The sequence below is a fragment of the Coregonus clupeaformis genome, chromosome 10, assembly GCF_020615455.1.
Source record: "Coregonus clupeaformis isolate EN_2021a chromosome 10, ASM2061545v1, whole genome shotgun sequence".
NCBI classification, from domain to species: domain Eukaryota; kingdom Metazoa; phylum Chordata; class Actinopteri; order Salmoniformes; family Salmonidae; genus Coregonus; species Coregonus clupeaformis.
In genome coordinates, this window is record NC_059201.1 from 31515420 (window position 1) to 31539129 (window position 23710).

Sequence of the window (23710 nt, forward strand, 5' to 3'; positions counted from 1 at the left end):
GGCTAGGGATTACGGGTTAAAGGGAAATTTCATCCTGGCTCTGCCACAGCATATAGTCATTACTATATTAACAACATTACGTTTTTGTTCTAAACATAAAAATTATCCAAACCACAAGCTAGAATTAGCACATTTTAATTTCACTGGTAGAATTGGGAAGTTTTGACTTCCTGTGTTTTCGTCTGCTCATAGTGAACCACAAAGTCCGGCATACAGTGCCTTGCAAAAGTATTCATCCCCCTTGGCGTTTTCCCTATTTTGTTGCATTACAACCTGTAATTTAAATGGATTTGTAAGGGACAAAGTTGTGGAGAAGTACAGATAAGATGGGTTATAAAAAAATATCAGAAATGTTGAATATCCCACGGAGCACCATTAAATCCATTATTAAAAAATTGAAAGAATACAGCACCACAACAAACCTGCCAAGAGAGGGCCACCCACCAAAACTCACGGACCAGGCGAGGAGGGCATTAATCAGAGAGGCAACAAAGAGACCAAAGATAACCCTGAAGGAGCTGCAAAGCTCCACAGCGGAGATTGGAGTATCTGTCCATAGGACCACTTTAAACCGTACACTCCACAGAGCTGGGCTTTATGGAAAAGTGGCCAGAAAAAAGCCATTGCTTAAAGAAAAAAATAAGCCAACATGTTTGGTGTTCGCCAAAAGGCATGTGGGAGTCTCCCAAAACATATGGAAGAAGGTACTCTGGTCAGATGAGACTAAAATTGAGCTTTTTGGCCATCAAGGAAAAAGCTATGTCTGGCGCAAACCCGAAACCTCTCATCACCCCGAGAACACCATCCCCACAGTGAAGCATGGTGGTGGCAGCATCATGTTGTGGGGATGTTCTTAATCGGCAGGGACTGGGAAACTGGTCAGAATTGAAGGAATGCGCTAAATACAGGGAAATTCATGAGGGAAACCTGTTTCAGTCTTCCAGAGATTTGAGACTGGGACGGAGGTTCACCTTCCAGCAGGACAATGACCCTAAGCATACTGCTAAAGCAACACTTGAGTGGTTTAAGGGGAAACATTTAAATGTCTTGGAATGGCCTAGTCAAAGCCCAGACCTCAATCCAATTGAGAATCTGTGGTATGACTTAAAGATTGCTGTACACCAGCGGAACCCATCCAACTTGAAGGAGCTGGAGCCGTTTTGCCTTGAAGAATGGGCAAAAATCCCAGTGGCTAGATGTGCCAAGCTTATAGAGACATACCCCAAGAGACTTGCAGCTGTAATTGCTGCAAAAGGTGGCTCTACAAAGTATTGACTTTGGGGAGGTAAATAGTTATGCACGCTCAAGTTTTCTTTTTTTTGTTTGTTTGTTTCACCATATAAAATATTTTGCATCTTCAAAGTGGTAGGCATGTTGTGTAAATCAAATGATACAAGCCCCCCAAAAGTCCATTTGAATTCCAGGTTGTAAGGCAACAAAATAGGAAAAATGCCAAGGGGGGTGAATACTTTCGAAAGCCACTGTATATCCCGCCAGCTGTATGTTATCCATGTTGTCGTTCAGCCATGACTTGGCTAAACATATAACAGTTTTTAATGTCCCGTTGGTAGGATATCCGTGATCTTAGTTTGTCTATTTTGTTATCCAATGATTGTATGTTGGCTAATAGGACTGATGGTAGAGGCAGATTACGCACTTGCCGTCGGATCCTTACACAAGGCACCCCGACCTTTGTCCCCGATATCTCTGTCTATTTCTCATGCGAATGACAGGGATTTGGGCCTTGTCGGGTGTCTGAAGAAAATCCTTCGCGTCCGACTCATTAAAGAAAAGATCTTCGTACAGTACGAGGTGAGTAATCACTGTCCTGATATCCAGAAGCTCTTTTCGGTCATAAGAGACGGTGGCAAAACCATTATGTACAAAATAAGTTACAAATAACGCGAAAAAACACACAATAGCACAATTGGTTAGGAGCCCGTAAAACGGCAGCCATCTCCTTCAGCACCATTAAGTTGTCATAATTACTGTGGAAGGGGGTGAGAACCACAAACCTCCTAGGTTTTGTATTGAAGTCAATATACCCAGAGGAGGATGGAAACTAGCTGTCCTCCGGCTACACCATGGTGCTACCCTAGTGCTGTTGAGGCTACTGTAGACCTTAATTGCAAAACAATGTATTTTAATCAATTATTTGGTGACGTTAATATATTTAGTATAGTTTTATCTAAAAAGGATAACTTTTTCAATGTTTCACTATTTTAATATTTATAAAATTCACTGAGGAGGACGGTCCTCCCCTTCCTCCTCTGAGGAGCCCCCACTGGAAGGTGTACTAGCCCGTCTAGCAAGCGACACGGTGCTGGGCACAGCCCAGTGAGTGGTGCTTCCACCCGCTGGTGCTGGATTGAGGTGAGCGCTTTTCTCCGCGATTGATCGCATAGCTGTCCATTTATGCTCAGTTTTAATAAGCACTATCTTAGTTACTACATCTCTCTCTCTCTCTCTCTCTCTCTCTCTCTCTCTCTCTCTCTCTCTCTCTCTCTCTCTCTCTCTCTCTCTCTCTCTCTCTCTCTCTCTCTCTCCACAACCATTGTAATTATGCAGTACAAATAAATGGGTACCACTTTTAAGGGATCCTTATTACAGTGTCATTACATGTGTAATTACACTGTAACAAGTATTGTAGTCAATTGTAATAGCTCAGTTAGATTGTAATAATATGTAACTGGTGGTAATTGCGGTCTGTAATTACAGAGGTGTAAGAACAAATGCTTGTTACCATGCTTGTTACAAATGGTCAAGTTTCCACTAAATTCACCAATTTAGTCTTTAGTTTCTTCTCAGCTGCATCTGATTCAGTAATAACCCTTCACAAGGTTTGTATCTCTTGTGGACAGATGTGCTGGGTGTCTGAGATTAAAGGTTGGAGGCTCAATAGGCTCTAATTACCTATCCGTGAATGTGCACTCTTCAAAATCTCCACTCAAACTTGTTGCTAGCATTTGCCCCGCAAGAAGTGTACCATCTGGGTTAAATTGATTGAGTTTAGAATAACAGATCAGATATAGGTCACTGCCTGGGGTCTACCATACTGGTGTCATCCTATATTATACTTTTAAAAATTACTGATAATGAATGTGTCAATTACCCATTATGACAACCTGAACCTCCTTGCCAAGTCAGTTTGGTGGAAACACCACTGGCGGGAAATGTTGTACCTTATTGCGGATTTTAGAATATTTGCATGAAACTCTGTCGGCAATTGGATGGAAACCTAGCTACAGAACTTCTTCTCGACCCCGTTCTTTTCGCACTGTTACATTATGTCAGTGTCAACGCATGTGGGCACGTTCGAGGTTGTTGTTATTCGAGCGTGTTGTGCAGATGGGCAGATCTTGACATGATGCCTTAATTCCTTGGATAAATAAATAATTGCACCAAAAAGACTTCTCAACAGCTTCTACCCCCAAGCCATAAGACTCCTGAACAGCTAATCATGGCTACCCGGACTATTTGCACTGCCCCCCCACCCCATCCTTTTCACGCTGCTGCTACTCTGTTAATTATTTATGCATAGTTACTTTAACTCTACCCACATGTACATATTACCTCAACTACCTCAACTAGCCGGTGCCCCCGCACATTGACTCTGCAACGGTACCCCCCTGCATATATAGCCTCCCTACTGTCACTTTATTTTACTTCTGCTCTTTTTTTTCTCAACACTTTTTTTTGTTGTTGTTTTATTTTTAAACATTAAAACATTAAAAATAAATGCACTGTTGGTTAAGGGCTGTAAGTAAGCATTTCACTGTAATGTCTGCACCTGTTGTATTCGGCGCATGTGACCAATAACATTTGATTTGATTTGATTTGAAATATCTATTGGTCACAGACACATGGTTAGCAGATGTTAGTGTGAGTATAGCGAAATGCTTGTGCTTCTAGTTCCGACAGTGCAGCAACATCTAACAAGTAATATCTAACAGTTCCACAACTAAAACCTAATACACACAAATCTAAGTAAAGGAATGGAATAAGAATATATAAATATATGGATGAGCAATGTCATTATCAGAGTGGCATAGGCTAAGATGCAATAAATAGTATAGAATACTGTATATACATATGAGATGGGTAATGCAAGATATGTAAACATTATTAAGATAGTAAATAATACAGTATATACATATGAGATGGGTAATGCAAGATATGTAAACATAATTTAAGTGGCATTATTAAAGTGACTAGTGTTCCATTTTATTAAAGTGGGCAGTGATTTTCAAGTCTGTATGTAGGCAGCAGCCTCTCTGTGCTAGTGATGGCTGTTTAACAGTCTGTTGGCCTTGAGATAGAAGCTGTTTTTCAGTCTCTCAGTCCCAGCTTTGATGCACCTGTACTGACCTCACCTTCTGGATGATAGCTGGGTGAACAGGCAGTGGCTCGGTGGTAGTTGTCCTTGATTATCTTTTTGGCCTTCCTGTGACATCGGGTGCTGTAGGTGTCATGGAGGGCAGGTAGTTTGCCCCCGGTGATGCGTTGTGCAGACCGCACCACCCTCTGGAGAGCCCTGCGGTTGTGGACGGTGCAGTTGCCGTACCAGGCGGTGATACAGCCCGACAGGATGCTCTCAATTGTGCATATGCAAAAGCTTTTGAGGGTTTTAGGTGACAGGCCAAATTTCTTCATCCTCCTGAGATTGAAGAGACGCTGTTGCGCCTTCTTCACCACACTATCTGTGTGGGTGGACCATTTCAGTTTGTCAGTGATATGTATGCCGAGGAAGTTAAAACTGTCCACCTTCTCCACTGCTGTCCTGTCGATGTGGATAGGGGTGTACTCCCTCTGCTGTTTCCTGAAGTCCACGATCATCTCCTTGTTTTTTTTTACTTTGAGTGAGAGGTTATTTTCCTGACACCACACTCCGAGAGCCCTCACCTCCTCCCTGTAGGCTGTCTCATCGTTGTTGGTAATCAATCCTACTAATGTTGTGTCGTCTGCAAACTTGATGATTGAGTTGGATCCGTGCATGGCTTTGCAGTCATGGGTGAACAGGGAGTACAGGAGGGGGCTGAGCAGACACCCTTGTGGGGCCCCAGTGTTGAGGATCAGCGGGACCCAATTGCACAGGGCGGGGTTGAGACCCAGGGCCTCAAGCTTGATGATGACCTTGGAGGGTACTATGGTGTTGAATGCTGAGCTATAGTGAATGAACAGCATACTTACATAGGTATTCCTCTTGTCCAGATTGGATAGGGCAGTGTGATGGCGATTGCATCGTCTGTGGACCTATTGGGGCGGGTTGCAAATTGAAGTGGGTCTAGGGTGACAGGTAAGGTGGAGGTGATATGATCCTTGACTAGTCTCTCAAAGCACGATGATGAAAGAAGTGAGTGCTACGGGGCTATAGTCATTTAGTTCAGTTACCTTTGCATTCTTGGGTACAGGAACAATGGTGGCCATCTTGAAGCATGTGGGGACAGCAGACTGGGATAGGGAGAGAATGGATATGTCCGTAAACATACCAGCCAGCTGGTCTGCGCATGCTCTGAGGACATTTCTAGGAATGCCGTCTGGGCCGGCAGCCTTGCGAGGGTTAAAACGTTTAAATGTCTTACTCACATCGGCCACGGAGAAGGAGAGCCCACAGTCCTTGGTAGCTGGCCGCGTCAGTGGCACTTTGTTATCCTCAAAGCGGGCAAAGAACTTGTTTAGCTTGTCTGGCAGCAAGACGTCGGTGTCCGCGACGTGGCTGGTTTTCCTTTTGTAGTCCGTGATTGTCTGTAAACCCTGTCACATACGTCTCGTGTCTGAGCCATTGAATTGCGACTCCACTTTGTTTTGATATTGCCGTTTTGCCTGTTTGATTGCCTTGCGGAGGGAACGACCACTCTGTTTGTATTCTGCCATATTCCCCGTCACCTTGCCATGGTTAAATGCAGTGGTTCGTGCTTTCCAAAGTGAGAATGTGAGAAGGTGAGAATGTTCCTCAACAGTGAAACCCTTGCAAGGTTACATGAAGGAATAAGAGTTTGTCTTATTACCATTTTAAGTGCATTTATAAAATCATTATTCAACCAAGTTTAATAGGCTTACCATTTGGCAAGCACAAATGACTATCTCCCGATGTTAACCATATACGTTTATTAATGTCTCTAATAATGTTTAATTGATGGTTAAAGTAATTAACCCATTGTCAAATGCACCATTCAATTATTTAACTATTTAAAGTTTACTATGATGTAAACCGTTTGTGAACCCGTATTTGCCATTGGGCTTGGGCATCAGACTTCAGATCTTTATTGCAGAGTTGTGTCAATGAGGTGGTCGATTTTCAATTGACTTACCCTTATCATGTGGTTTGTGAAGGCTGAAATATGGTGACTTGGGATGCTATCGGAAACTTTAACATTTGTAACAAGCATGGTAACAAGCATTCGTTGTTATACTCCTGTAAATACAGAGTGCAATTACCACCAGTTAGCCTACGTGTTGTTATTACAGTGTAACTATGAATTATTACAATGAATTACAATACTTGTTACAGTGTAATTAGCCTACCTACATATGTAATTACACTGTAATAAGGACCCTTTAAAATGAAGTGTTACCAATAAATGTGCACTCTGTTCACAACGGTCTATTCCTAGGTGGCATGTGAGTTTCAAGTTTGTGAGTTTCAAGTTTGGGGAAGCTTACAATTTATCCAACCATTTCTACCAATCTATGTGCTAGTTAAGATTTTCATATGCCAATTTTTGTTGATCAGTTTCATTAAAATAATAACGTTTTAGTTTCTCAAAATCATTGTCAAGTGGTAAAAAAATATACATTGGAATTAAAATGATAAAAATCTAAATGTTAAAATTCCACTAATGCGAGACCACCAGCCTCTGCCATATGGACACATTGATTCACTGTGAGCCATTGGCGACTAAAGAAATGAGTGCCTGGAACTAAGAGCTAGCCTGGGCCAATGTATCAGTATAGGCCTATAACTTCCATTGTCAACTAACATAAAGCCGACAAATAAAAACAGAAGATATCCTGATGAAAATGCAGGTTTTTTCAATCGCATTCATCTCTCTACTACTCCTGTCTGCCTCCCTTTCTATCTGTCTTGACTTGAGCTATCGCTAGTGAAGTGCAATAACATTTTAGCCTATCAAATCAATCAACTGGGTCCGCCCCAAAGACTGTATACATGAAGGTCCGGCCAAAGCTGTCGCTTGCGAACTTGCGACTTTGTATCAACTAGCCTATTTCTGGCCCTCAGAGTTTCCCAGGCCAGTGAGCTCTGGACAGACACAGCTGTTTTTGAGCAAAGGGAAATGTGTTGAGGTATTTTATGATGTTTCCACTGGATATAGGCCTATGGGATCCTCAGAGCATAACATTTTGCTCTTTCACAACGAGGCCTGGTGATTGTCGAGGGGGATAGTGTTGAAAATATTTTTTTAATACTGTGAGGAATTATTATCATTCACAATGGACTGGTGAAGAAAAATATGACTGAGAAGCTCAGCTTACTAGTGGTGGTGAGTTAAGACAATCAGAAAAAATTTCAAAACTCGTATATGATGGTATGAAATAAACCAAAGCTTGTTTCTCACAAGTGTAGCAGCAGGTTGTAAACTCTGCAAACAACGTTTTCAGTCCGAGAATGAGAACGGCAAATGACTGTAGGCCTAATTAAATCCATGCATTAACAGAAATAAATGTAACCAAATGACGGGGATTAATGGTACATTTACTACTAGTGACATACAGTATGTAATGGGGATTTGATAAAACATAAACAATCAAATGGCAAACAATTAATACAATAAAACAATGAATGGGCAAGAATTTGGAGGGAGACAGCTCAGCGCATTCTGGAGAGCTGAGTGCATTCTGGAGAGAGACCTGCCAATACCTTTGCCACACACCCTTCCCCTTCTTCGTGTCTCAACATTTCAAATTATATTCAAGACACATTATCTTCACATATTTTAGATGCATTGCTTTTCACTGACAGACGCATCTCAATAATTAGCTAGACCTATTACAATGTGCGCTGCCCAAGTTGCGGGCTTCCCGACTAGGCATATAGGCCTACACGCTTGTGATTTGAAACAATCCATAGCAAGATAATGATCCTCAATCACACCGTGGCTAAGTCATGCTCTCTGGTGAAGTATTTTTAATGATTTTCTTTCTTTCTGTATAGACAGAGTAATTATATAATTCTGGCAAATGTATTTCAATTGACTTTAGGCTGCAGTGACTACTGTTACCGAATTGTCCTTGCTTAGGCTAATCATCACTTTAGGAATTGTATTTTATTGTTAGCCTGGAAATACTTTATAAAGTATCTCAGCACCCCCTATTCAAAACCTCTTCCCGCAGCTATGCATGTGTATCTGAAAGAACAATGACCTAATCTTAAATTGTCTTACGTCAGACGCTCCTCCTTCAACCGATCAGTGCAGGCGGAATAAACGTGCTATCTGACGTAAGACGATGCTCAACATACAGACAAAAATTTTACCAGGCAGTGATCATCACAACTCTCCTCAAGAGCTGCGAGACGTGGAACATCTACAGTCGCCACATCAAGATGCTCAAGATGCTCAGGTATCTCCAGTGCATCCTGGGGATAACTTGGCATGACCGAACGCCCCACACTGATATACTCTGCAAAACCAACTGCAACCGTATGGAGACTGCCATCACCCAGCACCAACTCCGCTGGCTCGGTCACGACATCAGGATGCCAAAGAAGTGCCTGCCGCATAAGGTCCTGGGGCCGCTGCTCTACAGGTGGTCAGAAAAGGCACTACAAGGACAAACTAATGAAAAAGTGCAGCCCTAACCCTACCCAGATGGAGGATACTGCCTCTGAACGCTCCATCTGGTGTCAGCTTTGCCAGCAAGGAGTGCAAAAGCTTGAGGAGGAATGAGCTGTGGAGAAGAAAGCCAGGAATGAACCTACACCCCCAATCGGAGACTTCACATGCCCTGTCTGCAAAGAGTCTCACAAAGACTCACAAATAGAGGCAGAATTGGAAGGTCATCATCTGATAAGATGGACTACCATAAGCAAGTGTGTGTGTGTGTGTTCATTTTGGAAGTGAGCTGCTCATTTGACTGTTAAATGAAGCAGACTTTTGCTGACAAGCTTCTTAAAGGGAAAATGTGAGATTCTGGCATTCTGTCTTGTTCTACTTACCTAGATTCAGATTAACTCTGGGATATAAATTGTATGTCTCTGTGTGTAGTATGAAGGAAGTTAGCGGTAGTTTTGCGAGCCAATGCTAACTAGCGTTAGCGCAATGATTGGAAGTCTACTTAAATACCAGCCCCTCGTATCACACTTGGACAGCCTCGGATATAGGTGCAAGTTAGTAGCACTGATATTTGTCAGTTTCGGCCATGGAGATAGGCTTACAGTACGTGGCCTCCAGAAAGCAAAGCAATAGGCTAGGTACTTCTCTGTTTCAGCTGTTATGCGCAGCCTAGCTGCTTGGAGAAGAAAGTGCTTTCTGTATTCTTAAGTGTCCATCAGTGGAGCCTTCTGAGGGGAGGTCTGCTCATACTGTAATAATGGCTGGAACGGAGTGAATGGAATGGCATCAAACACATGGAAACCATATGTTTTTAATACCATTCCACCTATTCTGCTCCAGCCATTACCACGAGCCCATCCTCCCCAATTAAGGTGCCACCAACCTCCTGTGGTGTCCATGCATACAAAGACCCTTGAAATGCTTGAATCCTTCATGATTGTAGGTGATTTGTGGATTCAAATAAAGTATTTAAAATGTGTGGATGAGAGGGTGAGGGTCATGACTTGTGGTGTACAGTGTGTGTGTTGGTGATCAACCGGATTTACCTTTACTATGTTACGTTTAGTCTATGAGACCAGGCTGGTGTGATACATAGGGTGTGTTTGTAAATTCACTCTGGCTATCTACTCCGATTTCAGAGCACTCTTGTCTGAGTGTGCCAGAGCGAAGAATAACTGTTGAATTTACGAACGCCCAACACCAGTTGAATATGACCGGTGTCAGTAAACGTCGGCAAAAAACATAATTAAATTGTTGCCAGCAGCACAGTTACAGTCACCAACGCTCTAGATAACATGAAAACAGCCTAACCAGCTCTGCTAGGGTGAGTAAAATGGTCAGAGTGAGGTGTTCTCTCATTTGTGTCTGGAAGTAGCTAGCAAGCTAACCAATTTTAACCAGTTAGTTTGGGTGCTTGACTGCCATTGTGAGGTCAGAATGCTCAGATCAACCCTACTCCTCGGCCAGAGCGTCCAGTGTGCACTCTGAACACTGAACACCCTCTGAATTTACAAACACACCCATTAAATTGGAATTATCATATTAATCCCCATTTCTGATATATACTCAGAACATTCATCAACTTGACAGGTTTTCATCTTCTTTGGTGATGATTGTCTGTTGATTGATTACAGTAAATATAATGAATTTGCTGAATCATCACCTCCATTATGCTGTTGTGTTGAAGAAAACATTCAGACTAAATTAGATCAACTATATAGAGTGATACATTTGATGCTTTGATGGAGAGACAACCATGGCTAGAAGAAAGATGGCTGAAGCGGAAGTACTGTTCAAATCTGGTGGTGCGTTGAGTGAAATTTTAGAAAATTAGTGAAATACTGTGACATTTAAGAAAGGAGCTAATGGGCTAAAGTTGTTAATGAAGATAAACCTCTGTCTATTAATGCCTCGTTCCTTGTTGGAGAGCAATTCATGAGTAAGGATGTTTTTTGGGAGACCCGTTGGCTGTCACAGAGATTGGGAGGGATGCATGGGGAAAGGTTGAGGCAGTCAGAGTGACCAGGAGTGGTATGATGTTCATTTCATGTGTGTCAGAAGAGAAAAAGGATTGTGCATTGTGGCTCTCAAAAATATTGATGTATGACGTGGTGTGCTATGATTTTCTGAGTAGGGTACTGACAAAAGGTGTAATCTCTAGCATCTCCTTAGATACTGTGGTTTCGGTCCAGCCTGGGACATGCCAGGAGAAGCTGATGCACATAGCTTGAACCACTTGGTAGATGGAAAGCTGAAGGAAAGAAGGTTTTACTGTCGTTTGATGAAGAATTTCTCCAGACACAGAAAGTATTCATACCCCTTGATTTATTCCACATTTTGTTGTTTTACAGCCTGAATTCAAAATTGATTTTTCTCACACATCTACACACAATACCCCATAATGACAAAGTGAAAACATGTTTTTAGAAATACAGAAATATCTAATTTGCATAACTATTCACATACCTGGGTCAATACATGTTAGAATCACCTTTGGCAGTGATTACAGCTGTGTCTTTCTGGGTAAGTCTCTAAGAACTTTGCACACCTGGATTGTACAATATTTGCACATTATTCTTTTAAAACTCTTCAAGCTCTGTCAAGTTGGTTGTTGATCATTGCTAGACAGCCATTTTCAAGTTCTGCCATGGATTTTCAAGCCGATTTAAGTCAAAACTGTAACTAGGCCACTCAGGAACATTCAATGTCGTCTTGGTAAGCAACTACAGTGTATATTTGGCCTTGTGTTTTAGGTTATTGTCCTGCTGAAATGTGAATTTGCCTCCCAGTGTCTGTTGGAAAGCAGACTGAACCAGGTTTTTCTCTAGGACTTTGCCTGTGCTTAGCTCTATTCTGTTTATTTTTACTCCCTAGTCCTTGCCCCAAACCACAGCCACCACCATGCTTGAAAATATGAAGAGTGATACTCAGTGATGTGTTGTGTTGGATTTGCCCCAAACTTAACACTTTGTTTTCAGGACATAAAGTTCATTTCTTTGACCTATTTTTTTGCAGTTTCACTTTAGTGCCTTTTTGCAAACAGGATGCATGTTTTGGAATATGTGTTATTCTGTACAGGCTTCTTCTTTTCACTCTGTCATTTAGGTTAGTAATGTGGAAGGACTACAATGTTGTTGATCCATCCTCAGTTTTCACAGTCATTAAACTCTGTAACTGTTTTAAAGTCACAAATGAAATCCATGAGCAGTTTCCTTCCTCTCCGGCAACTGAGTTGTCAAGTTGTCATATGCTGAGGCAATGAAGAAAGTAGAGGAAGGGGGAGGAGTGGTGAGAGTAGTAGAGATGTACCAGTACAGAGGGATAGGACAACAAGTGATATGTTTCAGTAAGATTGGATTTTCAGCATTTATAGCAATGGTTATTAATTGTACTGCAGGGATGGAACGTAAGTCGAAAAAAATTGAGGTTGTGGTGGCAGCTGCAGAGAGGTATTTGGGTGTGCGAGACTTGACATCAGAAGAGTTACAAGGAGTGTTAAGTGGTCCTCTGTAGCTCAGCTGGTAGAGCACGGCGCTTGTAACGCCAAGGTAGTGGGTTCGATCCCCGGGACCACCCATACACAAAAAAATGTATGCACGCATGACTGTAAGTCGCTTTGGATAAAAGCGTCTGCTAAATGGCATATTATTATATTATTTAAGTGGTGATGTTCCATCATCTCAGGTTGAGGGCATGAGGTAGGAATGAATATATGTAAATAGTGGAGTGGGGTGGTGTTAATTATTAATAATAATTTTGAATTTGTGAGTGTAGTGTTAGATGGTAGGGTATTTCTTTGTTTTATTTTATTTTTCAAGCAAAATATAAGGGAGTTGTTCACCAGTCTAGTAGGTGGCGGTAATGCAACAAATTGGATGCCAACCGCCGTTAAACCTCATCGAAGAAGAAGAAGCCTCCAGCGCGCATAATCTGCAGCTGCATGCGCTTCTCGTCTCTTGGGTTTGCTGAGCTTTTATTTTGAAGGGCATTAACCGGAAATTGTGAATTGACGTCAGATCCGTGCAATCCATCACCAACCTTTCTCCACATGTGGAATCATGTCGAAGGCCAGCAGTGCGTAGCTAAATTAATATCATATGACGTTGATCCTTTAAACATTGAATTAACATTGTAGCTCGTTGATGTGTAACTTATTTTCTTGTTGTGGGTTTTGCAGAACAAAAGCGAGCGAAAAGACTTTTCCGAGGAAAACAAAAGGTATTTTTAGCTGGCCTGCTTGCTACTCAAAGTTAGCTAGCTAGTAAGGTTATAAATTAGCTAGCAACATGTTATTCACAGTCGGACAATTTTCAATAGATTATATTTTAGAACAGTGCACTGCAAGCCAGAATGTTGAATAAAATTCCATTTGAATTTTACATGCGACGCTGGTAAGTATAGTAGCAATACACTAGTTGCTAATTGCGGCGACTAGTTAACCTGTTGTGACCACATTGGACACGAAACTGCCAGCCAGTTGATCTCACTTTGCCGTATACTGTACAACATTGATAGCTACAGAAAACCTCGGTTTTTGACAAAAACATAGCTAATGAACTGAGAAGGGTCTCTGCAGTCCAATATAATAATACTTTTTTGACTCCGTGTGAAGTAGACTCACTGTACACATTTTGTATACTGTAACTAACTAGTTATAGTTTAACTAACTATAGTTTAGCTACTTTTATTATGTTAACATCATTGGCCGTATCTCATTTGAGTTTAATTTCAATTGAAGGGCAACGATGGACAACAGACTGATGCTCAAGGAGGGAAAATAAATTCAGAGCTGTCCATTGCACGCCATCTCAAAGAGTATGGAAAACCAGAAGAAGTCCGGAAGAAAAGGGTGAACCATGATATAAATATATTTTTATTACAACTGTTAATCTCTGTCATGACAATAGCGAAATTCTGGTTTGGCAATTGATTTATAGGTATTTAAAATGTGTTGCTCTCTTTGCCATGGTCAGCTTCAGGAGCTCCAAGAAAAGCAGAGGTTGTCAAGAGAACGGGAGCTGATGAAGAGGAGAAGTCTGGACAGTTTTCAGAGAGATATTCTTCAGCGACAAAGAGAGTTTGAGCAGAGGGTAATTTAACTAGTGTAGATTATAGTCTGTCAAGAAAGAGCAGCTCTCCCATTGCTGTTTTTCTCATTAAATGAGAGCTTGTCATTAGTGTTTTTTTGTTCTCTGATTGCAGGAAACTGAGATGCGGAGTTTAGAGAAGCATGTCCATTTTGAAAATGAGAATTCAAGAAAGGCGTACTACAGGGAATTCAAAAAGGTATGTTTTCTTTAATCAAGTCGAATTGTCTTGTAAATTATGATAATAATGTGTTGTATTCCCTGTTCTGTATGAAAGGTGGTTGAGGCCTCTGATGTGATTCTGGAGGTTCTGGATGCCCGTGACCCTCTTGGCTGCCGTTGTCCTCAGGTGGAGCAGGCTGTTATTCAAAGCGGCGCTGACAAGAAAATAGTCCTAGTGCTTAACAAGATTGGTGAGTGAGTAAGAGAGATGCATTAATATGCATGGTTTATACATTAGAAAGCATGGTGCCAGATTATCTTTAACTGACAGACATGTCTTTCCACTGTACTCTTAGACCTGGTGTCCAAGGAGATTGTGGAGAAATGGATCAAGTATCTTCGCAATGAATTTCCCACTGTGGCTTTCAAAGCCTCAACGCAGCAACAGAACAAGAATTTGGTGAGTAAAACAATTCAGAATGCCATATGTAGAACATGCACAGCATCATTTACTGAAATCCATTCTTCCATTCATGTTCCATACAATATTTCTGTTTTACTGTTAAGCAATAAGGCCATCTGTACTACATGCTAACTGAATACACTTTTTTCAGTTAGCATCTAGTAGCTATACTTGCATGTGTTTTTCCATTTGCAGAAGCGAAGCAATGTACCGGTTACCCAGGCCACCGCTGAGCTCCTGTGTAGCAGTGCCTGTGTGGGCGCGGAATGCCTGATGAAACTATTGGGGAACTACTGCCGCAACCTAGACATTAAGACAGCCATCACTGTTGGTGTGGTTGGTGGGTACATTTTACATTCACATTTTGGTCATATAACAGACGCTGTTATCCAGAGTGACTTATAGGAGCAATTAGGGTTCAGTGCCTTGCTCAATGGCACATCGACAGATTTTTCACCTAGTCGACTCAGGGATTCAAACCAGCAGCCTTTCACTTACTTGCCCAATGCTCCTAACCACTAGGCTTCCTGCTCAATCAGGATCATGGCCGCCTCAGCATATGTTTTTATGTAATTCCAAACTGTTTAAACTGGGCAAAGTTTTGAAGATATAAAATATTTTGGATGGTTTTCTTTTTTTCAGGGTTTCCCAATGTTGGAAAGAGCAGTCTGATAAACAGTTTGAAGCGGGCACGTGCATGCAATATTGGAGCCACTCCTGGCGTAACCAAGTAAGTACAAAGCTTTTGGCTTTATTTATGTCTAGGCCTACATGTTCTTTCCTTGCTTGACTGACCTGTATGATGGCTTTTAGGTGCCTTCAGGAAATACACTTGGACAAGCACATCAAGCTTTTAGATTGTCCTGGCATTGTCATGGCAACCTCGACAACTGACGCGGCCATGATCCTTCGGAATTGTGTAAAGATTGAGCAGCTTGTAGACACTCTACCTCCAATCGAAGCCATCTTAAGACGCTGCAATAAGACACAGGTATCCAAAGATTATTTAACGGCATATTCACTGCAATGCAGTGACAGATTTTATGTCCATGTTGTCATATTCTTTCATTTTGTTTTTCCATAGATCATGGAACACTATGGTGTTCCAGACTTCCACACAGCTCTAGAGTTTCTGGCTTTGTTGGCACGGCGACAGGGCAAGTTGAGGAAGGGAGGAGTGCCTGATAATGACAAGGCGGCAAAGAGTGTCCTAATGGACTGGACAGGGTAGGTGCAAACTGTAAAAACATTTAATACGTCTGAGGTTTTCAAAGCTACTACCTACCTAATAAAGTCCCATTGTTCTGTTTAATTTACGGTCTTGTAGGGGTAGGATCAGCTACTTTACACACCCCCCGGAGACGCACACTCTTCCCACTCATGTCAGTGCTGAGATTGTGGCAGAGATGGGCAAAGCTTTCGACTGGGAGGAACTAGAGAAGGGAAACCAGGAAGTGCTAGCTGGTATGATATACACACACACACATTTTATAGTTGCCTAGTAACTGAAAAGTTATATTGGGATAAAAAGAATGTATGTGCTAAATGTTTGTTTTTCTTGTAGTGTCGTCTTGCACTGATGTCCAAATGGGTTTCTGCATGGCAACTGCTGGGATGACTCAGGGTGGTCAAGAAGAACCACCTTGTGACCTGGAAATGGAAGGTGGAGCTTTGGATGAAGTTGAGTCCAAGGATGAAACTGAATCCATGGATGATGATCAGGACCCTGAGGTATTGCAGTGCTTTTACTTGACAAGTTCAACGGATTCTGCAGTACTTTTGTATACTTCAGTAGTTCTTAAAGTAGCGCTTATGAGCCGAAAGTGGTCCCCCTATGTTGCTCTCTCTCGCTCTGCTGTGGGTGCATCTTGCTAGCTGTCACTCATATGAAGAGGGGCTGAAGCTCATTGGTTGAACTTGAATTGCTAGGGGGCTGGCCCAATTGGGGGGAAATGTATGGCAAATGGCACGGCACAGCACAGCTTCCAGAAAATCGCTAACTTTCAAACGAGGGATTTCGTGGCCAATTGAGGTATGACAGTAATTCTGCTCATATATTATGCATGTATTGAGGTACAAATTCACACATCCAGGCCAGAGCAGGAAGTAAAACATTTGTATTTAGTAATCACCAAAGTTCCGGAGCATGACTTTAAGTTACTGTAGCAACTCCCCATTTTCATGCCTACTGAACACAACCCAGATGAAAATGTATTGTTTAACTTTTACAGTGGTATTATGACTTGTGCTGGGTTCCACTTAAAAGTCCTTTAACACTGAGTGTACAAAACATTAAGAACACTTGCTCTTTCCATGACAGACTGACCAGGTGAAAGCTATGCCTTATTGATGTCACTCGTTAAATCCACTTCAATCAGTGTAGATGAAGGGGAGGAGACGGGTTAAAGAAGGATTTTTAGGCCTTGAGACATGGATTTTGTGTGTGCCATTCAGGCAAAAGATTGAAGTGCCTTTGAACAGGGATGGTAGTAGGTGCCAGATGCACCGGTTTGTCAAGAACTGTAACGCTGCTGGGTTTTTCACACACAACCGTTTCCCATGTGTATCAATGGTCCACCACCTAAAGGACATCCAGCCAACTGTGGGAAGCATTGGAGTCAACATGGGCCAGCATCCCTGTGGAACACTTTCGACACCTTGTAGAGTCAAGTATGGGTAGCTGCAGCCCATTATGGCAACCAGCGAGTAGTTGTGTCAAAAGGAGTGGGTGTATGGAAAACAAATCTGCTAATTGGGCAGATTTGTTGGCACTCAAGACCGTTTGGCGTGGCTGATTGGGCTGCACGACGAGATAAGCCGGTGACCAGTGCACTGGTGTATCGACGTGCTGACTTGAAGTGCTTCCTACTGGGTATCGCAGTAATTTTGTCTCTAACATGCTTTTATTTCAAGTAGGATAGCAGCCTACTACACAAGAAATAACTAATATTGATAACCATCTAGATGTCACCTTGATACATATATACATACAGTCTACTACTCAATGGCCAAGGCATGAAAGGCAGCAACACGGGGACACAGTGCCCTTCGCTCCTGCTTGACAAACACTACTGTCCGGCAACGGTGTGGTAAGTAGCTACCTAGCTAGTAGACAATATCAGGGTGACAGTCACAGTAATGCATACAACGCATGAAGCAACAGTACACCCATCATCAATACTTTTAATCAAAAACAAACAATTGTCTTTTTTTTAACTGAAAATGTACTATTATTTGCGTAAAACTGACAGTGAAATACTACTGACTCATCCATCCTCTGGCTTAAATACAGAAGTCCAAACTCTCGCGGTATGGTAGCTCAATGTATGGTAGTTGCCTGGTAAAAAAAAATGAAAGAAAAACAACACTGCTCAATCAAAACCGTCTAACCTATAGCAGAGCGCTTTCGACACACCAACTCCTTTCCACACGCCCACTACCTTCCTTTCGACACACCCACTCGCCCATGCTCCGGTCGCCATATTGGAATGCAGTTACCCTTTCTCTGTATAGTCCATGCCGATGAATTGAGGCTGTTCTGAGTGCACCTTCCTAATATTGTAACTCAATATTAGGAAGGTGTTCTTAGTGTTTTGTACACTCAGTGTATATCTTGTCTTTTTTATCCTTTAACACTAGTTTGGACCTATGACTGTGGAGATGAAAGCGCCAAGGGCAAAGAGTGGTGGTTCAGTTGATGCTGCTGCCCCCAGGACCCTCGATTTAAAGGATATCTTGAATGTAGACCCTCTTCAGCAGGGCCAAGCACTCATGGCTGCTGGGAAGAAGAGGAAGAAGCAACAGAAAAGAGCTGGTATGTCTTATGTTTTAACACTAACATTGTGTTGTATAAATCCTTGGTTTGTAGATCACTTGACAACCATATTTTGTTATCTTGAGGTTTTTAACTTAGATATGGTTTAGGTGTTTTTATTCTACCATTACTACTGTAATTGATAGGTTTATCTGTGAATTATCCAATTTCTCCTTTCTCACTATTTTATTTTCAGACAAAATTGCTACCAAACTCTCAGACAGCCTGACGACGGCAATGAACTTTGCATTTTCTGATGGATGAAAAATAAAAGTTAATCTAAGATGGGGTGTTTTTGTTTTTTTATTTAATTATATATCTGTTCAGTCAGTATCATCATAACTCTATTCACAACATCCCCTAGTGGTAGGCATGACATGTGCAATACAGTATCAGCATTTACATATCAAGACTGAGGGTGGGTTGCACCAACATGGATTAACTCTTAAACTGGGTTTAATCAAGGTTTATCTATTCATCTTGTTGCACCAAACTTTAAACCTATTTTAAATTAATCCTACTTAAACTTAGTTTAGAAAGATTTAATTGAGACTTTAAACCAAAAAAAAAAATTACAAATGTAAATTTAGTTTTGGGATTAAATCTAAACCACCACTGGAGGAGGTTTAAATTCTGCAAATATTAGTGTATGTGCTTTATTTTCAGTGTGATTAACAATTTTAGCACCTGTGGCTTATCGTGTTTGTTAAACTCAACTAGCCAGCTAATTTATTTGACAAAAAAGTGCTATTAATTTATTCCTTAGCCTGAAGTGAAAACTCACTTTGCTAGCTAGCAATGACCAGTGCAAGTTTGTTTCCATAGAATTAGAACATATTGCTATGGTGAATCCATTATGACATGTGTCACTAATCTTAGTTTAGTGATTTAACCTCAGATTAACTAATCCAGTTAAAAAATGTAAGTGGTGCAATTATAAACCTAGATTTAGAAAGTCTAGATTAGACCTAATCTAAGATGTATTTAAACCCTTGGTGGTATGTCAAAGGCAGAAATGACATATTAGTAGCCATGTGAACTGGAACCTCAGCAGCAAATCTAAAGCTAGTGTCTGAGGTCGTGCTTATGGTCCTAATATTGCGACCAACATTTTACTTGACGATACTTTCTTCATTCTCAATTTGGAAGGAACCGGTGTTTCACAAACTCCTGTTTCTAGTTGCAGGTCGAAAAGGAAATGTTCAGAATCATATTAAATCCACTTTCTGTACCGAGTGATAAATGGTGTCGTGTGTGTAAATCTTTGATTGGGTTACACTGTGACGCGCTGTCATCCTCTTCTACTCGTTATAAATAACTGTTACGTTAGTTCCTGTAAAGATGTTGGGAAATGCAAGATCTCCGACAGCTAAGATGTCAAGGAACCTCCATGCACAGTCCAAGAAGTGTATAGAATATTTTTCCAAACCACCTGCAACTGGAAACATGTTTATAAGACACTGTTAAAGGTTGGTTGAAGAATTTCTGATTATGGCTTAACAGGAGCATCATATATACAGCTATCACAAGCTAATTCAATAATTAGCAAATGATAGTCGTTTGATTTGATAAGCTTACATATTAGAAGCACAAATTGTTTAGGAGGCGATTGGTTTAATTTACTGAAGCAATCACTGCCTAGTCAAGTGCAATGGTTTGTGACAAGTAAACTTAGGCTGTGTTTACACAGGCAGCCCAATTCTGATCTTTTTTCTCCACTTTGGTCTTTTGACCAATCACATTGATCCCTGCGTGACTGAAATGAAGCGCCCCGCACTCTTGCAGTGAAGATTTTGCAGAAACAACACTATGTTGCATATCTCACTGCTTTCTTCCATGCGCTTTGCTCTCTGAAGCCAAATAATTAACACTTCTTTATATTAATTCAATGGATTTTGGTCAGTAAACTAATGATGGGAAGTTCGGCTCTTTTCTGAGAGCCGGCTCTTTTGACTCGGCTCCCAAAGAAGAGCCGGCTCTTTCGACTCCCGAACGGCTCTTTATTTAGGATCTTTTGTAGCCTATATTTTACCTTAACTTTGAAAAAAAATCATGGTTTATGTGTTGAAAACCCTTTTGCTTTCAGTGTTTTTATGAGAGACCTTATAATGCCTAATTCTGTGCATTTATTCTGTGACAAAACCACTCTTACATTTGTTTATTTCAATTAAACTTTTTTATTGCACAAATTAACAATAAACTTCAAACAAATCCACAGAACAGAATCAAAACCAGAACCAAACTCCAGCAAACAGCATTAGTCCTCAGGGCAGGTTGGCATTCAGGAAGATCAGATGCCTCAGCTTGGATGGGCTGATAGGCCTGATACGATTTCGCCTCTCCGTGAGTATCTGCCCTGTTTTGGAGAAGATTCTCTCAGAAGGAACTGATGTGGCAACAATACATAGTCTCCCCTCCATCACCTTCACCAGGAGTGGAAAGACTGAGGCCTTGGCCTGCCACCAGCTCAGTGGGTCTTCTGCTCTCTGGATGAGGGGCTCCTCAAGGTAGCTCCTCACCTCCATTATAGCATCAGCTGTCGGATTTCTCCTTGAAGCATCTCCTGTAGCTCTGTCATCAAAAAGCCTCCAAACAGCAGAGGTTTGCTGCTCCTCCTCCACTTGGCCCTGTAATGGTGGAGCTGGCTGGCTGCTGGGGGTGCATTTTGCTGCTGCTGCTGCACTAATCCTCTGAAGAGCTTCATCAACAGCTCTACGATCACTGAAGGCAAGTTTTTTAAACCTTGGATCCAATAAGGTAGTTTCTGAAAGGACAGTGTTGTACTCCATCCGCAGAAATTTGCGGTCCATGGCTGAACAAAGAGCTGCAACTAATTCCTTCACTTTCTGCACAGTTACTGTCCATTGGTTCTCGGCTGTCACCAGCTGCAGACCTTTGCAAAGCAGGAGCATTTTCGAGGCTGTGACATAGCTGAAGGAGAGAAAACAGCAACTTTTAGAATTTAGTTTTTTAAAAGTATGTGGCATATTATACGTGATGCATTATACTGTATGTGTTGTGTTTGCAATGTATAATAGTGACTGAATAGTAGTAGAGAAAACAATGCTTCAATGGTTCTAGGTACCTGTCTGCACTTATCTCCACAGTCACCTCCTGGAATGGTTGCAGGACGGCGCAGACCTCTTTCACCAGCTCCCATTCCTCTTGGCTTAATGGCTCAATAGATGCGTTGATGAGGGCCAGGGTGGAGATGATGGCATCTTTTATTTCAAGCATTCGTTTCAACATATCAAATGTTGAGTTCCACCTGGTGGCACACTCTTGTTTGGGCCTCAGTTCAGGAATCCCCATTTGGCGCTGTGTGGACTTTAGCTTCTGTGCTGCTACTGTGCTTTTGTGGAAAAACTCCACAACAGCCTTCACCTTATCCACGGTTGTTTTGATCACCTTCAGAGCATCTCTAACCACCAGGTTTAGTGTATGCGCCAGACATGGGTGATGGGTCCACTTCAAAACTTTTATGGCTTTGGTGATGTTTGCAGCATTATCACTCACACAGCACACCACTTTGTCCTCTACTTGCCACTCTTTTGCCACTCTTAGTAGCTCCACTGCCAAGTTTTCTGCAGTGTGTCTGTCGGTGAACTCGAAGCAGTCCAGAAGGCAAGATGTCATCTTGTAATCTTCAATAAAGTGGCAAGTGACAGACATGAAAGAGCAGGTTGTTCTGGAGGTCCAGCAGTCAGTTGTCAGGCAAACTGATGGAGCTTTTGTCACCCTTTCTTGCCATAATGCACGTTCTGTGTCATATAGTTTTGGGATCATTGTTTGGGAAAGTGTTTTTCTACTGGGTAGAGTGTATGTGGGATTTAGGGCTTTGACAAAGTTTTTCATTCCTTTGTCCTCCACAATGGAAAAGGGTTGAAAATCAGAAGCTACCATTTTAGCCAACTCATCATCAATACTGTGCTGTTTGGCTGGGGTCATCAGTTTAGGTAAAAACTGACTTATTTTGCTTTGAGTTGCAGTAGGAGAGGTTATACTTGCACGCATGGGGATGGCAGTAGACGTTACAGCAGCTGTTGTTCTGGTATGAGACACACCAGGATCAGTAGATGGTGAGCTGGCTTGCCCTCTCTCCTCTAACTGCACTGTAGGATGGACAGTTCTTGTATGTCTATGCAGGTTTGTGGTGGAACCTGCTCTTATAGTGACCTTCGTTTTGCAGTGAAGGCACTCTGCTTTCTTGTTCCCAATATCTTTAAACTGCAGCCAGATGCTGCTTCGCTTTCTAGTGTCACTCATAGTTAAACGACACGACAATGCAAGACGCACACACGCTCCTCAGTCCGCTCTGTCTCTCTCTTCACTTGCAGTGGAGTCAAGTGGTGTGTCTGCCCCGCCCCCTCTCTGTTTACACATCCTTAATTCTCACGTGAATGCCGCATGCTGGTCGCCATGCTGGCCAATCATAACAGACCTCTGTGAAAGTGAAACCTAAGCAGCGAATGGGCAAAAAACTGGGAGCCGGCTCTCACTCGATGCGAGCCGGCTCTTCTGATTCACTACAAAGAGCCGGCTCTCAGAGCCGATGCTTGTGCGCATGACCCATCACTACAGTAAACCCATGGAATATGGTGTCAATAATATTTATAAAAATCTATTAGCAAGTACAAATTACAAGTGCATAACTATATCGTAATTTTTCATGAAGAAAAATGGTTGGGGAAAGTATTTGTATCATTTTGTTGCAATGTTTTCATAAACCATGTCCAATATTTGATTGGCAATAAATAAATAAAAAAGCCTTGTGTTGATGTTGGTCACATTACTGCTAACTAATGTGAGCTAGTCATGCTGCTTGCACTGTGCAGTTCCAAAATAATCCAAATGGTGGCAGCCTAAACCACTGTTGCATGAAATGTTCTAGTTACCTGCAATATAGCAGGATTGGGATTTTAGGCTACCAGTTTTTGGATTATGTTGGAACTGTGTAAACTCACATTAGCAGTAGGTTTGTATTATTATTATTAACTGCAGAGTGAGGGGGGACACAGGACTTTTGCAGATATGTACAAACGCAGGCACCAAAATCTGGATTTTATCATAATTTTTAATAAATCACAGGTCAATTAGCTACAGGACAATATTTCTACCTAATTAATTGCACAAAAACAAATACATCCCCTCCAACACCCCTGTAGTAACAAGACATCACAATTTTACACACCAGCATACAATCCTTTCTCCAACTAAATATTCACAATGTTTGCAAATTATTACACAGTACAAGGATGTTAGTCCATCCATAAAGATTAGAAATTAAACAAAATTAAACTGTAGGTGCAAACCTGTCTATGACTCCGCCTCCTAAAGTGCCACATACACAGAAATGCTGGTTTTGGGCAGCACTAAAAAGGCAGGGCAGGCC

The 23710-nt window shown here is 41.7% G+C and overlaps 2 protein-coding genes across 2 annotated transcripts; one reads left to right on the forward strand and one right to left on the reverse strand.

The window, feature by feature from the left end:
- Positions 1–12785: 12785 nt before the first annotated feature.
- Positions 12786–18603, forward strand: LOC121575015 (guanine nucleotide-binding protein-like 3-like protein). The gene is made up of 15 exons (XM_041887773.2): positions 12786–12866; positions 12970–13010; positions 13531–13641; positions 13766–13882; positions 13995–14078; positions 14157–14292; positions 14398–14501; positions 14700–14844; positions 15147–15234; positions 15318–15495; positions 15589–15731; positions 15832–15968; positions 16069–16235; positions 18144–18318; positions 18515–18603. Exons 1-15 carry the CDS (start codon positions 12851–12853, stop codon positions 18580–18582), a joined length of 1710 nt encoding a protein of 569 aa, XP_041743707.2. The 5' UTR covers positions 12786–12850; the 3' UTR covers positions 18583–18603.
- Positions 18604–18694: 91 nt separating this feature from the next.
- On the reverse strand, positions 18695–22891 carry LOC123491612 (E3 SUMO-protein ligase ZBED1-like). Its single transcript, XM_045222958.1, has 2 exons — positions 21404–22891; positions 18695–21249 (listed from the first exon to the last, which is right to left on the reverse strand). Exons 1-2 carry the CDS (start codon positions 22582–22584, stop codon positions 20583–20585), a joined length of 1848 nt encoding a protein of 615 aa, XP_045078893.1. The 5' UTR covers positions 22585–22891; the 3' UTR covers positions 18695–20582.
- Between the last annotated feature and the right edge of the window lie 819 nt (positions 22892–23710).

Bases quoted from the DNA above. Each gene is read 5' to 3' on its own strand.
- LOC121575015 (XM_041887773.2), top strand. The intron at 14,293-14,397 runs GTGAGTGAGTAA...CTGTACTCTTAG, and splicing joins CCTAGTGCTTAACAAGATTG to ACCTGGTGTCCAAGGAGATT. The intron at 15,235-15,317 runs GTAAGTACAAAG...GATGGCTTTTAG, and splicing joins GCCACTCCTGGCGTAACCAA to GTGCCTTCAGGAAATACACT.
- LOC123491612 (XM_045222958.1), bottom strand. From the start codon at position 22,584: ATGAGTGACACTAGAAAGCGAAGCAGCATCTGGCTGCAGTTTAAAGAT. The intron at 21,250-21,403 runs GTACCTAGAACC...TCTCTCCTTCAG, and splicing joins GTGGAGATAAGTGCAGACAG to CTATGTCACAGCCTCGAAAA.